This window comes from Hylobates moloch, unplaced genomic scaffold (genome assembly GCF_009828535.3).
Source record: "Hylobates moloch isolate HMO894 unplaced genomic scaffold, HMol_V3 SCAFFOLD_3, whole genome shotgun sequence".
NCBI lineage: Eukaryota > Metazoa > Chordata > Mammalia > Primates > Hylobatidae > Hylobates > Hylobates moloch.
In genome coordinates, this window is record NW_026652278.1 from 10,793,149 (window position 1) to 10,809,675 (window position 16,527).

General features: G+C 46.7%; 1 protein-coding gene across 1 annotated transcript; it reads right to left on the reverse strand.

The window, feature by feature from the left end:
- Positions 1 to 997: 997 nt before the first annotated feature.
- SPADH (spermadhesin family member) lies at positions 998 to 16,018 on the reverse strand. Its single transcript, XM_032172598.2, has 7 exons — positions 15,966 to 16,018; positions 14,441 to 14,614; positions 10,120 to 10,213; positions 7,599 to 7,797; positions 4,900 to 4,929; positions 3,680 to 3,815; positions 998 to 1,645 (listed from the first exon to the last, which is right to left on the reverse strand). The coding sequence occupies exons 1-7, from the start codon at positions 16,016 to 16,018 to the stop codon at positions 1,444 to 1,446; spliced, it is 888 nt and encodes a 295-aa protein (XP_032028489.2). The 3' UTR covers positions 998 to 1,443.
- Positions 16,019 to 16,527: the final 509 nt, after the last annotated feature.

A 16,527-nucleotide genomic window follows, 5' to 3' on the forward strand; every position in this document is an offset into this window, starting at 1 on the left:
GCTACCATGTGCTGTGCACCAAAGCTAGAGGACAAGGCCTACCTGCAGTCTCCGTATCTGTACATTTAGAAAAACCAGAAAAGCCAACCAAAACTAGGATTTGTTCTTTTTCCTCCAAACATGTGAGTTTCAGGTGATCCTTCAAGATCCAAGACAAACATTCTGGAACAACTTAGATGACGCAACAGAGATGCTTGCTTCGTGTGAGGTTTACGGGATCCAGAAGCTCCTTCCAGCTTCATGGGTGGAGGGAAACTCCACAAGGTCAGCTCTGGAAGGTCCCTGACCCTCTGTCCTCCTCTCCCCTGGTCACATTCAGGGAGGACTGTGGGCCTACTGGGGGCCGACCAAGTATCCCGGGAAACAAAACAAAACAACAAAAAAACTGGACTCATCTAGAACCAAGACCAGGAGCCAATCCTTCTTCTGTCCCCAGATAGACCTCACCCATGGTGAAGGAAGAAGTAGCCACTTCAGCAATGTGCCTGAAATGCACTCAAATATGCCCAACACAGGCCCCACTGTGAGCTCTGCCCTTTCTGAAACACTCAGAAAGCTGGAGGGAGCACCTTTCTCTGCATTCTCTTTGTTCCCAAATTCACCCCATTCGGGTGACTCCACCTCTGCTCACGGCACCTGCTCAGCACGTCCTACTCCGGCCTTTCCAGACCTCCCCATGCTGGAGGCCAGGCCTGAGCTCCACCTTACTGGGAAGCCTGGAGTGATCAGCACAGCTGGGTGAACCCCAGACCTCACAGTGAATGCAGCTGTCACCCACTGCCTGATGGGGGTGTCGGGGGCCATTGCTTCTTGTGCTGCTGTTTGACTCTATTGAGCTGGTTTCAGTCCTCCATTGAGTACAAGCCTCTTAGGGATGGGGAATGTGTGCTGTGTATTTCAGTGTGTCCAGAGACTCATAGGGCACCAAGTATAATCTCAGTCCAGGAGGCACAAGTTTCTTATTTATATATATTTTATGTATATATAATACATATTTCTTGTTTATATATATTTTCTAGGATTATATATTCATATGGAATATGTATATTATACGTTCCTTATAGTATATAGTTCATACACTACTCACTTTGCAGAAATACACTAGAAAATGCCACAGGGCATATAATAAGATCAATAGAGAGAAAGTTGGCTTCTCAGAGATACACGCTTCTATATCAAGAAGACAGGAATGATAAAGTTTCCACATATGATCTTCTAACACCAAAGATATGGGTGTACAGAAATGCTGGGACAGAACCCGTATCTTTTTCTGGAAGGGTCACAGGGTCACACTCCCTCTCCCTCACCCAATGCTGGTCCAGGAGAACTATGACTCAATCTTGTTTCTGCAGTCCCAGGTGTAGCCTCTGTCCAACATATGCAGAACCGGGCTCAGGCAGAGCAGCGGAGCATCAGCAGGTGCCTCTTCCCCCGACCTACCTATTAATGTGTTGACCAAGCATCGACAAAGTAATATATTTCAAAGAAGGTGGGTGGATGACTGGGTTCTCTGGAGTACTTGATGGTGATGATGTTGGAAGAAGAGTGATAGAATGTACTGAAGGCTTTACAAATCCTGCCCAAGGACTCAGACCCTGGAGGTCCATCCAGCACTTCCACGTACTCTTTGCCACATGTGAATCCTCTGGGTCAGAAGAAAAGGCAACCATCAGCATTTGGATTTGTCCTCCAGCCAGGCTGCCACCTCCCTCCACCAGTGAATCCACACTAGATCCCAACAGCTTTGCTCATGAAAAGTGCAAGGACAGATGAGAACGAAAGAAGGAAAGTTCGTCAGTTCTTCAATAATGCAAGCAGGGGCCCGAGCACCCCCTCCATCTTCCCAGAAATCTTCCCCTCAACCAGGGCAGCAGGTGGCTTCCCAGTCTCATGGTTTCCATGTCTTCCAGGAAGCCCAGCCCATGGCCCTTGGATTCCAACCCAGGAATTTTAGTCAAAACATCAGCCGTGTTTCAAGTTCCCCAAACAGGGAATGCAGCCAGCAGAGTGGTGTGTTTCCTTAAACCACAACCTCTGTGTCAGGACAAAAATCACCAGAAATGAGTGTGTGGACACCACTGCCTGGTTCCTGCCTTCCTCTCCCCTGGCAGATGGGACAGGAAGAGGTGAAGCATGACCCCCCACTAGCATAAGCTTGGCCTTGCTTGCTCACTGCAGAGGAGAGAGGGGTCTCCATCTCCATCCTGTGAGAGTCAAGCTGCACGTGGAAGCTCTGAGTCCTAGGAGACCTCCCTACATCCCTCTCCATCCTGTGAGAGTCAAGCTGCACATGGAAGCTCTGAGTCCTAGGAGACCTCCCTACTTCCCTCTCCTCCCTGTGCTTTTCCAGTCCTAATCTCCACCCCTCATCCTCAGCCCCCAGCAGGTCTCAGTTCACAAGAGAGGGCCTGGAGCCTCTCTGGGGTATAACAAGACAACAAGGGGACACCCCACCAGGACACACACAGGGCTGACTTTATACTAGTTTTGCTCTTGGCCCAGTCCAAGAGCAAAGTCCCTCCTTGGTGCCAAGGACAATCAGATTCAAAATCAACTTTGAAAAGGACAAAGGGACAATATGGGAAAGTGTCCACAGCCGCCCATCCCTCTGGCCCTGGGGAAATTATGACACAGGAATTGCATGACTCTTTCATTCCAGGTCCCTCCTCAACCTCCTTCTCTCCTTGTTTCCCCATCTGGGTCTTCTTGGCCACACATCCTTTTTTGAATCCCTGGGCCTCAGGTTGGGTAGACAGCTTAAGCCCTGTATTTGAGGCAGCTGTCTCAAAGTGTCCTTGATCCCATAGAACTCCTGCATAACGTAGTGGGATTCTGAGCCCATAGGCTGTCTGGAGGGGACAGGACCTCTGGGTCACACAGTTCCACCATCTGTCTCATCCACCATTGTGGGCTGTGTTTGGCTTGGTCTGGAATTGATGGAAATGTGGTTTCCATGCTGAAATCTGTGAACAGTGCCCTGGGATAGCAATGCAGTAACTTAGGCTGCATTGGAAATGCCTTCTGTGGCTTTATCACTTCATTCATTCATTCATTCATTTAAGAAAAATACCTGCAATCCAAAGACAGACTCCTAGTAGACACAAATGCAGTCATAGGCAAGAGTAATATTACACTATAAGTTCAGTGTAGAGCTTTCCAGGGGTATTATATAAACCCCTGTGAGAAAAAGATCTATCCTCCTCTGCACAGAGTCAGGAAGGTGGTTTTATTGTTATGGAGGTTGTTGTCCTTGAGCTAACTCATGAAATACAACATGAAAACCCTTTGCAGAGGGCAGATGAGTCTGGCAGGGATTGAAGGATGCATTCCAGGCGGAGGGCAGGTGTGAGCAAAGGCAAGGAGCTGCTGGACTCTGATGTGTCCAGGAAACTGAGTGTAATGGCTCAGCCCACAGCAGGGTCCAGAGAGGAGAAGTGATCAGAAGTGAGCAGAGAAGAGAAGCCAATTATGAGGAATGAGAAAGGCACAACAAGAAGATAAACTTTATTTGGAGAAAACGAGCCAGTGAAAAGCTTTCAACAGGAAGTGAAAATGCAGTCAAATTGTGTGTCAGATGGCTGTCATGGATAGGGTGGAGGGTGAACCATCAGAGGTCAAGATGGGATCTTTCCTAGAAATAACAACAACATCAAAGAAAACTCACAACCCCAGTACTCACTTGAGGTCTGGAATGGCCACCATGACTATCTCCCTGGGGTTCAACTCGATGATCCAGACACATTCAGTTTTCGGCCCAACGTAGTTGAAGATCCTGCCATATTCATCCGTGTAGTGGCCCCCACAGTCACTGGGTGCTACAAGAGGAGAAACGGGGCTCAGGCACTGCAGGGATGCTCTAGGTCTGGGACTGGCTTGTGTCATTCCAGGGGCCCCTGTTATTACTGATTCTCCCAACTTCCCATCCCTGGGAAGAAAATTCAACCTTAATGGCCCAGTCTGATGGCTCCACAAACAAGGTGGGCTTTTTGGTTTCAGACTTTATTAGGAGACCCACACTTATTTTAAAGTACAATTTGTTTATGACCAGTGGGAAATAGAGGAACTTAACTCCCCTTACTAAAACTTTCTCACCAATCGTATTGCCCAATTAGTGAACAGAAAATTAGCACAAACGCTATCTTTCCATTTCCCTACAGATCTTTTCTTAGGGCAGGCTGGACAAATAACAAATAGGCAGCGCTCCTGCCCCCGTAATAGCCCAATCCCTGAACACAAGAGAATCCATCTCCTTGAGGTTCAATGATGCCTCAGGCTCCGAAAGTGTGACTAAGGATGAAAAGAGCACTTTCCTTGAGTGGTCAAATGTGTTCTGGTTTCTAAAGCACTTAGCTTGTGCCCAGCAACTGGTTAAGCACTAGGTGAATCCACCAATCAATCAACAAGCCACCCTGCATCACAAGAAACTGCTCCTCCCTCTAGCCTGCATCCTCACAGAGAAGCTCGAAGGAAGAGGGAAGAACTGCAGCCTGGAGGAAGCAGGTTAGAGGGAGGAGCAGTTTTCTGACACCGAGGATGGAGCAGCTCCTCAGATCTCCAGGCTCCAGATGTTTAGAGGAGGCTCCCATCCTCCAGGAACACAGGCTCTGTGGAGTGGTGGCTCCCTTCCCTGCCCAGTAGGCTGGTCAGACAGGAGGGCAGAAGAGACTTCGGGGGGCTTGGAGGTGTTGGGGAAGTTGGGGGGAGCCTCATGGAGGGGAGCACTGAGATGGTGGGAGGGGGAATCAGGGATTATGAAGGCTGAATCCAATTACCAAGTCCTGTTGGACAAGAATTGTCCCTGGTACATGCCCTTCTCATTGATCCATTTGGATTTCAACCCCAAAACAGTGTCTCTGTGTGAGGCAAGGGAAAGAGGGTAACAGTCTTGTCTGCATTTACCTGTGGCAAATGGAGCTGTAACAGTTGTGGCTGAAAGACAAAAAAAAAAAAAAATGAAAATCTGAGCTTACCAATGGGTGAAAGCAGAAGAAAGGAAAATGACTACACTGTGAAGAGAGCTTGAGTGCAAAGGGACAGAGCTGAGCACAAAGAGACAGAGCTAGGCAGGAAGAAGAGATGGCATCACTGTCCCCATTTCTGGAAACAGCCCTGGGTCACCCAGAGAGAAGGATAGAAGGAAGCATCGGCTCTCAGCACTCAAAAATTCGCAAACCAGCTCACTCACAGCATTCTTGTTTTTCCCATTCCACTCAATTAAAGTTCAATTGTCTCACCCTGGAGCCGTGGTCAGAAATGACGCTCTGATAGAGTAGTCAGCTTGTCTTAAATTATCTGAGACATTCCTGATTTTTTAGCTAAAAGTCTCACGTCCCACTTTCCTGGGAAAAAATAAAAGTCAGCTACCTTAACCCTGATATAAACACTTCTCCTGTAAATTCTATAACAAAACCAGTGATTAATTTGATTTTGAAATAAATCTGTTGACTAAAATTTTTAAGTGAGTAGAAGTGAGCCATGTTTATTTATGGAAATTTCACTATTCAGGGACCGGAGTTAAATAACGGGATCTAAGCCAGCCCTGCATGCAATCTCATACGTCCCACAGTGCACATGACACTGGGATCATTGTCAGGCTATGCTCTAGTGGGCAGGCACACAGGTTCAGAATCAGATGTCCCTGGTTAACTGTCCCAGCAGCCCAGAGCTGAATGGCTTTGGACAGTTTTTAACTCTCCCTAAGCCTCAGTCACTCATCTATACAATGGGCATCTTGATTTTAACTACCTTACAGGATGAAGCTGGGTGCACAAGCCCATGGCCCAATGCCCAGCACAGGGTAGCCTGGCATACACCTGATCTGTCACTCTAATGCTTTCAAGACAGTTGCTTCATTTTCCAAATTAGATGATGTTTCTTTACTAAGTAAATTAGCAATCCTCATAATGCTACATAACCTATTCTGACAAGAAAGTCAACCAGGACATCTTGGCTGTCCTTCCTGGGCCTGAGACTATATTGGTCCTTTGGGGGTGCAAAGAAGAGTCTCCCCACAGCTGGGGCCTCTATCAAGTTGGCTCTGGAAGAAATAAATCATGATTCCCCAGAAAGCAGACCTCAAGTGCAAATCCTGAACATGCCTGTCATATTGAGTGACATTTCTGTACTGTAACCACATCTACCTTAAATTCCTTTCATCTAGATGCTTAAGCAAAGGCCTTGAGGCATGGGGAAGAAGCTGCCCCTTAACAATCACTAACTACACAATCTGTGAGGCTAGTGATCGCTCCAGGGAGCTTTAGTAATGAACTTTTCTAAATTTGCTTGAATGTCATCTTTTGCTTCACTAACTCCTCACAACAGCCCTGTCGAGGCACCCCGATTATACATCTGAGGTTAGGAGAGGTTGGGTGACTTGGCCAAGCCTATGCAGCACTCATTAGTTTCTGCATTTAAGCTTAGCGCCTCTGCCTTTTTTCATGAAGTTGTCTTTGTGTCTCTTGATTTCACCAAGGACGAGGAAACCAAATGTCAAGCATATTAAGTTTTTCCACCAAGCTCTTAGGGTTCCTATGACCAGTTGCCCTAAGGCCTCACTGTAGCCCTAATTTAGACAGAAGCTGCAAGCTGGCATCTGAGTTGGAAATGTAGATGGGCATCTGAAGCTTTAACCAGAGGCAGCCACACGGAGCTGGGGCCTACAGCGAGGCTGAAATCCTGGCAGAGGAGGAGAACCCCCGGTGATGGGGCAGCCTCTGACGTGAGTGTGCAGTCAGCAAAGCGCAGCAGCGCAGGAGAAATGGGCAAGGTTGGAAAGGACCAGGCAAGGGCAAGAGAGGAGAAAGAAGTGAGGAGAGTAGGAAGCAAGGAGCTCAGGAAGGAAAGGGGAGAGAAAGAGGAGGATACAAAGAAAGAAGGTGGGGAGAATGAGGGAAACACAGAGCCAGGTGAAGAGAGACATAGAGACAAAGACATCTCCCTGAGGAAATCTATACCCTCTTCCTTTGCTGCCTGCATTCAAAATCAGTTGGCCAATCCTCATGCATTTGACACAATTCCCAGGGCCCAGCCCTCTAGAGGGCAAGTGGCTCCCCCTCTTCCAGGCATTCCCAGCCAGCGGTGGGAGCTGCTGGTTATTGCTCCTGCTGAAGTTGCTGCAGCAGCCATGTGACAACCCACTGGGCAGATGCAGAGCTCCCTCCTGCTGTGGGCTCCCCCGAGGGCCACAGTTACCCCCTCAGAAGTCCCCAGACACATTCCATGCAGGGCACCCTCACCAAGACACTGCCTGCCGTCAGACCACCTGGAAAGCCTCAAAGCAAGACTATGTCTGATTCTCTCAGCCGCTTCTGGGTGAGCCCTGCAGAATCTCAGCGTACATTGCTTAAGGCAGGAAGGAGGGAACTCAGGAACCCAGAAATGTTTAAAAATCACGATGGCATCAGCACAATGACATCGATATTTTCCTATTTGTCTCTTTCTCCACCAGCACTAAGTGAAACATTTTGTATGGAAGAGAGTATCTTTCAGCTAATCAGCCACCGGCTTCTTCCTTGGTAATAAGCAAATTTAAAAATCTCTGCAGTTGAAAAGGAAAATAGTGCGAGGCCCAGGAGAAAGGGCCTGGGGCCATGCCTTACCTATACTGCACAGCAGCGGCCAGGCGAAGGCTCTGGAAGCCTCATCCTCAGCAGGGCCTGGCACCAACCTCAGGAGTGAGCTCAGCTCTGGCGGCTTGGGGTTATAAACACCCATGAAATCTGATCTTCTCCCTCCCATGTGGAGCCAAGATTGGCCAAGCTGTAGGATCTGAGGGTGCTGCAGGATCACCTGGGTGGTCTAGAGAGGGAGGGGTGAGGTGTGGCTAGATGCTAATCAACACTGATCTTTCTCAGCCGGGTTCCAGGTTTCACCTAGACAGAGATAGAATGGCCAGGTGCTCCTTCTCCTTTCCCCCCAGGCAGACTCAGGGGAAGTATCACAAGCTGGCCTCAATCTGTGATCTCCTACTAGGGCAGCCCTCTTTCTTCGGGTTAACTTGTAGCATTTGCAGCTGTATTACGTTGCAGAAGCCTCACAACACCCCAGAGGTGAGGCAGGCCAGGAGTCCTTGGAAAGCTGAAGATCCGACACCCAGAAAGAACCAGGAGACTTTCCCAAAGTCACAGGGCATCAGGGGCAGAACCAGGGTGAGGTCCCGAACTCCTGACTGCCCATCTCTTCCACTGCCCTCTCTGTGTCACAGGAGAGCAAAGGCATGAAATCAGGCCCTTGAGCGGATCAAGGTGTGAGTGGGTCACAGTGGGGCCACTGCAGGGACAGGCCCACCCATGTGGGAATGTCCAGGTAGACGGCATGAGTACCTGTGTCTGCCTGTATTACACATGTGTCATGCCAGGATCCACATGGCTGAGTCCCAGGGCAGGGTCATGGTTAAAAGGCTTCTGTGAAGAACAGGCTGGAAATTTCTTAGAAGGTTACACAGAGAGTTCCTTTAAGGTCTAGCAAGTCCACTAGCTGTGTGCTAAAGAGAATTAACAGCATATGTCTAGATATAAATTTGTACATGAATGTTCACAGTAGCATTGCTTATGTTAGCCAAAGAGGGGAAACAATCTAATATCAACTGAGAAACAGATGAACAAAACTTGGTATAGCCATAATGGGAGTTTATTCAGCCATATGAAGGAATGCGAGCCAATTTGCCAACCAAAGATTATGACCAATTTATACAACAATCAGGACTTCATGAGGACCCATTTTCCTAAACTCTAACCAACTCCTGATTTTGTCATATCTTTTAATATGTCTTGTAATCAAATATGATGGAAATAATACCTAATGTTATAAAATGCATTTCCCCAAAGTCCAGTGGGGCTGGCATCCTTTCAATGCCTCCACTCCCACTGCAGCTCTTTCGGAAATGCCTGTTCATATCTTCAGGACAATCTTGTATTGCATCACTCGTCTTCTTATGGATCATAGAAGCCACCTTTGGCCTTTTCTTCCTACAACTTTATTTGCACAGGCCCTGATGGGTTCCCAGTGTGAAGGAGCTTTCCAACTCAAGTAGAATAGACCGACCCTGCTGGGCTGGGAGCCCAGCTGTTTCTCCCTACTCAGAAGTCACTGAAAAAGGCTGTTTTAGTGTGAAGTCCCCATGTATTACTAAAGTAGACTGCAATACTTCCTCACAATTCTCCTTCCTCCTCTTACTCCAGATACCCTGTCCCATTACCCCTCATTCACCCGACCCCTGGCCCTGGGCTGGGAAGAGGTCAAAGCTCCCCACCATTGGATGTGAATGCCCAGCTAGAGCAAATGCTGGAGCCCATGGAGAGGATGCGTCCTTCGTCTTGCACCCCAGCCCGAGGATCCTGCCATGGGCTCCAGTGTGTCAGGATGGCTACGTGTCTTCCAGCATCGTCCCCGCATGGCTGTGGCTGCCTGAAGGAACAAAGACCTAGTATCTTTTCTGGAGGACCTTGGAAACCAAAGTCTTAGGTGCCCCAACTCACGATGTCAGCTTGGAGGAAAGATTTGGGTTAGCACCAGCTTCTGAGGATTTGCATCCCTCAGATCTTTATCCTCCCAGGTCGTCCCTTGCTCCTATGTAGCCCTAAGTGGATTTGTTTGTTTCCCTTTGTAAGTTCTTCTCTCATAGCCTGCTGCACTCAGACCCGTCCTCTGCTTCTCCAGGAGAGGTTAGTAATTCTCTCCACCTTGTTCAAAGACCCCCGTGACTGACGCCATCCACAGTGTTAGAACTGTCCAACTGGTCTCCTCTGTTCCAGGTCTGCCATTCTCTGCCTCCCCATCACCCTTACTTTTACTTTGCCAGGAAGAATTTTAGGGTCTGATGGGCATTTTGTGTGTTGTCTCCCTAGCATGATTTCCCAGTTGGAAACAAAAAACCCCAACTTTTTCCAGGTATCTATTCTCAACTAGCATACCCAATGTGTCCTGGGAGCAACTGGCTCCAAGCCTAGCTCCAAACGCCGGCCTGAGTAGAGCAGGAAGGTGGCATGGATGGTGACAGAAGGCTCACCCTCTGCATCACTGACAGATGCAGACTTGAGTATGTGACTCAAATTGGTCCAATGGCATCAAAGGAAGGTGTGACTCAGAGGGAGGCAGACATGGCTGCTCCCCACTTGCTACCAGGATGAGGATGAAGCCAACTGGCAGAGCTGCAGAGCAAGGCAATGGTGGGAAGGCCACACCGGAGCTGCTGCTGATGTCAGCCCCAAAGCCTCTGCGTTGTCCAGACACAAGCGTCAATCCCTGTCCTCGCTGTTTAAGCCAATTTGAGATGGGGTTTTTGTGCATGTAGCTGAAAACATCCTAAGCTCTACAAGGCCCCTTGAATACCAAAAATTAAAGTGCTTGCTCTTTAGAGTCTTAGAAGAGTGAGAACCATCACCTGCTAAAATCCTCCAGGCTGAGCAGACCTGCCACGGCGCCTCATTTGGGAGATTCCAAACAGCTTGGGCAGGTGGCGCCACAGAAACCTCCAAGGTCCCTTTGACAAAATGCCGACTACGTCAACTTCTCAGAGGCCCTGAGGCACATATGCCTATGGATCCTTCTATTTACTGCCTCACCAAAATCTCCAGAAGCCAGCCACAGCCATCAGAAAATACAGCCATCTAAATTACAAGAATAAGCAGAGGGAAATATGCAAAACATTATGCTTGGGAAACACTCATCCTGAAGATTTACATAAAATGGTTGTTATGGAGTAAAGTAACGGTAATCTATTGACTGGGCTTCCGAAAATCAAATCATGGAAAGTCAGGCTATGGCTAAACTCCAAGCCCTTATGCTGGTAACTACAGCAAAAATTCCATCTTCATTTGGCAGTGTCTTTTCTGTGCTTATTTGTTATCTATCTTCTGTGAAAGAAAAATAAAAACTCCAAACTTCAATTTACTATGCCAAAAGGAAAAAGGAAACTAAGCTGAAAGCTGAGGCATGCAAGAAGCTGCCTTTCCTTTTGTTCCTAAGCAGAGAGCTACAGATAAAAGGTTAAATATCTCCACAGGTAGTTACTCTATGTTCACCTTATCTTATGTAAATGCCTATTTACTGAGTGTGAGACAAACTCATGATTGACTATCCCCTACCTGCTCCTTTTCTTAAGACTTTAAAAACATTTTTAAAGTAATTGAGTTAAGATTATTGATTGGGAAGGAAAAAAAATTAACACCATGAAATGTAGGAACAGAAATGCAAGAGAAGTTGCTTAATCCTACGCCTTCCAGCCAAGATTATTGATTGGGAAGGAAAAAAAATTAACACAATGAAATGTAGGAACAGAGATGCAAGAGAAGTTGCTTAATCCTATGCCTTCCAGCCTGAGCCGCACAGCATAGACATGTGGATGACCATACCTCCCTCTTTCCCTGCCAGCCATCTTTTCCCCTTTAAGTATTGAAGCCCACAAAATCATCTTGGGACCACAAGCTTTTTCTGTGATTGTGTGTGTGTGTGTGTGTATGTGTGTGTGTGCGTGTGTGTGTTTGTTTTTTCAATTTCTAGTCATGTCCTTAACCTTGGCAAAATAAACTTTTAAATCAATTGAGACCTGTCTTAGATACCTTTTGGTTTACAGATTGGTGACCAACTGAAGAGACTCTGAGTGGAGGTGCCCCTGACCTTTGATGAATCTCCTATGGATGTTTGGTACCAGCTTGGGCTATCTTTATTGCTCAAACCAATGGGACAATTTGCTGAGGCCTGGGAGCTTCCCCACTCCAGAGAATCCCTGATCTCCCCCAAACTTGGGTGAGATCTAAGGTGTATTTCACCGTACAACTGCTTTTCTGGAGTTTTACTCGCATCTAACAAGGAAGGCAAGTTGTCCTGCTTTCCATGACATTGGAAACAGGAAAGCAAGTCCTTCCTGGAATCTCCGCTTACTTGCAACAGGGAAGGTGAGTTTGAGTTTCTTTCCTGCTTCTAAGATGGTAGACAGCAATTTTCAGCCTGGGCCCCATTCCTAGGTAAGTAGCTGAATTGGGATATTGTGTTGAAAATTCTCCTTAACGACTACAAGTTAAGACTGATAACCAGCTGGTCTTAATTTCTCCTTACCATTAGAGCGTTCAGTGGGGCAGGTGGTGACACAGAAACCTTCAAGTTCCCTTTGACTAAATGCTGACTATGTCAGCTTCTCAGAGGCCCTGAGGAACATGTACGTATTGGCTCCTTCAGTTTACTCCTTCACCAAAATCTCCCAATAGCCATCCTCAGCCATCCAAAAAATACAACTATGTGAATAAGAAGAATAAGCATATTGTTTGGCTTTTCGCTGTTTTTTTTTTCAGTCTTTCTCCCATTGGATTTGACCAACTGTACTGGACTTGGTCAAATCCGGATAAGAATTCCAAATTACGGAGGCCTCTGAATTGGCTAAAATCCCCCACAGCTGCAAAAAGAAAAACAAAAAGGCGCTTGGCTTCTCAGTTCACTTCCTTTCTTAAAAATTGTTATTTCACTTACTTCCACCCTGTTGCCATCTTCAGTACCAAGTAAAAAAAATATGTAGAAAGGCTTCTAATAATTTGGATCTCTTAAAGAGCTCAGGATAAAGGCCCCACTCACTCCTTTAAGGGGTGTTCTTCTTTCTTTGTGGAGTTTCAAGAGTCGTGGGCAGATCGTTCTCAGGTCTAAAGCTCTTCTGTCTTGTATTGCATTACCTGGTTTCTTTGGCTTTGGGGGATACCAGAGATTACCTTGTACTGTGAGAGGATCTGACTTTAGTGTGTGTAATGGCAGATGATAGCTACAATTTTAGGGGTGGCTGAGGACAGTTGGCAGGAAATGGTCATTACTACAAGGAGGTACTCCTTTCTTCACATATTTGGGTAAGAACACTGTGGTTCAGTCCTTAAAAAATGCATGCATTCTTGGCCCTATTACCCAAAGATCTTTACCCTAAAGCCCGTAATCCAATCAAGCTAAGTTAAAAGACCACCTGTCATTAGCCGGCCATGGCAGCGGGCCCCTGTAGTCCCAGCTACTCAGGAGGCTGAGGCAGGAGAATGGCATGAACCCAGGAGGTGGAGGTTGCAGTGAGCCGAGATTGCGCCACTGCACTCCAGCCTGGGCGACAGAGCGAGACTCTCTCTCAAAAACAAACAAGCAAATAAAAACACCTATCAAATTAACTCACTTTAATAAAAACATTTTGTAAAGAAAATTTACATCATTAAAGGAAATCTCCGCTTTGTAAGAGCATCTCTGTCTCTGCATCTGTACCACTAGGAACCTTAACTAGGGGGAAGACAATGGCTTAAAGTTTACATAACAGACCTTGACTTCGTTTAGGTCTAAGTCTGTGCCTTTGAGATGTACATTTTCTACCCTGTTTCACCAAAGTCATGTCTTTGGAGTTGTATATTTAGAGTTGCTTAGTTAACAATTATTTTGGACATGGAACAGATCATCAGGAGATTAATAATCTGAAGTAGGGGACAGAAAAATTTTGAAAACACACAAATGAAAAATCTAAAATGTATAAGATCTGCCTTTGTCTGTGTCCATCTATAGAACTATATGTGTCATGTGGAAGTGATATTTCATGACCAAGTTATATGAAACAGTGCTAATTAATTGTCTGAAAGAAAAGTCTAAAGAACTCTAATTAATTGTCTTAAAGAAAAGTCTAAGTGTTTATTAGACTAACAGAAACTAGTTCAGAGGCTTTTCAGTTCACATGACTTTGGTAATCTTTGGTAAGATTAATTTGGTAAATTTAATTTTCTCTATTGATTTGAAATCTTAAAGTCATGTTATGTTAAATTAAGTAATCCTAGAATTTTCACTGGAAATTAGAGTTACTAAGAGTTAGAGAAGTAGGAGAATAAGATGTGTTTTTGGTGAAACAAAAACATAAGGATATGGTTTTTGTTTAAGAAAATATATTTTTTCTAGTTTAGAGGACCATTCTACTGGTATTAAGATAAAAACTACTGCTTACATCCAACCATTTTTTAATAAGCTGGTGAGTTTGTGTTGATATCTCTTGGCTAGAGTTCCAAAGTAAAAGCTATAGGATCTTTGTATGAGTGTGTATGTGTGCTCGGAAGTATTTACATGTGCATACATCTGTTTTGTTATGTGTTGTGGCCAGAAGGTACTAAACTGGCTTAAAAATAAAGGAGTACTCATAAATTAAGGAAATATGCCCAAATGTGTGAGAAGGCCCCATGCACTGGAGCCCTTTCAGCACTTTCTTGAAGAAAACTACAAAACAAAATAGAGGACCAGTGACTTAGAAGCCCACCTGAGCAGATGACACCAACCCCTCACCCATGGCCACAGTTACAGGAGAGCAAGTTGTTGTTGGGCCAGCTCCACAGGAGCAGCCCTGTTCCGAGCAGAGCGGGGCCTCCAGGAAGAAGGCCTGCAGCCCTGGCCAGACTAGGCACTTTTCAGGGCCAACACTTCAGCCTGATCTACCACCCCTCGTCTTCACTTAGCCCCCAGTGCATCTCCTGCTCCCAGGCGGGAGCCCAGAGGCTCTGCAGGATAAGAAGATAAGAGCGGCACATCCCAGAACAGCAGAAATACGGGGACGTTCTGTACTAGTTTTCCTATTGGCTGAATCTTGAGCCTCTTGGTGACAGGGACAGTCAGAACCAAAAAACCTCTGAAAAAGGAAAGGGTCCTTAGGAAAATGTTCCAAACATCTCCCTCTTCTGACCCCTGGAGAAATAGCGACACAAGAAATGCCTGGTTCATTCAGCCCTGTCCCCACCTCAACCTCCTTCTCTCTGTTCCCTGAATCATGACCTTCATGAACATACCATTATCTGCTGCCTTATGAAAACAAAGTTTGTGTAGAGGGTTGTAGCACTGCTTGTGTAAGAGCCATTTCCCAGGTGTCCTTCATCCTAGAAAGCCCCGAGTAACTTAGTGGGGGTCCTGACACCACTCCACCTCTGGAGAGGGAGGAGCCCTTAGTCACTCAGATCTCATCACCTGTCTCATCCATTACTGTGGCCTGCACTTGACTTTGTCTGGAGTTGATGGAAATGTGACTCCCACGTTAAAATCCATGATGATGGCCCTGTGATAGCAGGGCAGTAACTTACTGCTATGTTGCTAATGCCTTCCGTGATCTTATCACACTAGTCACAAATTCATTCATTTAGGAAATGTGGCTTGAACCCAAAGTTAGAATTTCCATAGTGGCAGACAAAAATAAAAATGCAAATAACATTTTATGCTAAAATCCACTATAGATTTTCATGGGGTGACTCATGGGGCAAAAGGAGAGAGAGACGCAGTCACCCGAGGAGTTAAAAAAGAAGTGGCATGGAAGAGGTGTTCTAGGATCCGATATGTTCCTATTTTAAAAGGTTTGTTCTGTACCTGGCAAGTCCTGTCTCCTTGGTAAAGAATAAATTAATAAGCTACCTGCATCACAAGGAAACCACTCCTGCACCCAGCCCCCACCCTCCATGCTGCAGCTCTTCCGTGTTCCTTCACAGCTCTCACTTTTGACTCTGAAGTTGGAGCAGCCCGTCCACTCTCCAGACTCTGGGTGCTTAGAGGAGGCTCCTGTCCCCCCTGGGACACAGGCTCTGTGGAGAGGCAGCTCCTTTTCCTGCCCAGTGAGGCTTCCCAGATGGGAGGGCAGAGGGGCCCCCCATGCTGGAGAGGAGTTGACAGAGCTGGGGGGATGTTCCAGGAAGGAGACCCCTAAGAGGTCCAGCCTCATGTCTGAGCCTCTCAAATGCTCCACCCAGCTGTCCTGCCCCAACCCATCCCAGTGCACACATCTCTGGACCAGCAATGCCCACAGGGACCATGAGGAAGTGCCTGTCTCTCCTTATCCTTCAGTTCACCCCACTCAGGTAACTCCACTCCTGGTCATGGAACCTGCCCAGCATGTCCTATTGCAGTCTTCCCAGACCTCCCCATGCTGGAGGCCAGGCGTGAGCTCCACCTCACTGGGAAGCCTGGTGTGATCAGTGCAGGTGGGGCTGACCTCAGACCTCACAGTGTCTGCAGCTTCCACCCGCTGCCTGGTGGACGTGTCAGGGGCCATTACTTCTTGTTCTGCCACTTGACTGTGTGTGAACTGGTTTCAGTCCTCAACTGAACACAAGCCTCTAGGGATACAGACTGGGCATTGTTCTACTCGTATGTCAACATGAGTTGCTCCAGGCTATAATCGTATGTCCCAATGCATTTTTTTGTACTACCTGTACTCAATACTTGGCCACTAGAAGGCGGCCTCACCTTTTTTTCTGGCAGTCACAGAAACATCTGTATATGCAACGTGTCACTCAGCTGGCTTCCACAGAGAAGGGGAGAATCAGCAGGTTTCCCCCTTCCTCACCTACCTTCTGAGTCACTATGGTAATATGCATCAAAGAATGTGGATGGTTGGCTGAAAGTTCTGTTATATATGATGGTCATAATATTGGAAGAGGATTGGTAGGCCAGGGACATATCTTAGATTTTGCTTAGGGATCTGGACCCCAGAGATCCATCCAAGACTTCTACCTGTTCACTCCCACAAGTGAGGCTGTGGGCAGAGAACTGACAGGTGTT

What these genes read in the sequence shown, in the direction of transcription:
- SPADH (XM_032172598.2), bottom strand. Translation starts at nt 16,018, where the DNA reads ATGGCCCCTGACACGTCCACCAGGCAGCGGGTGGAAGCTGCAGACACT. An exon ending in GAAGCTGCAGACACTGTGAG is followed by an intron (nt 14,615 to 15,965) that starts GTCTGAGGTCAG and finishes TTCCTTTTTCAG; the next exon opens with AGGTTTTTTGGTTCTGACTG. An exon ending in GGAGATGCACTGGGGGCTAA is followed by an intron (nt 10,214 to 14,440) that starts GTGAAGACGAGG and finishes TGGACAACGCAG; the next exon opens with AGGCTTTGGGGCTGACATCA.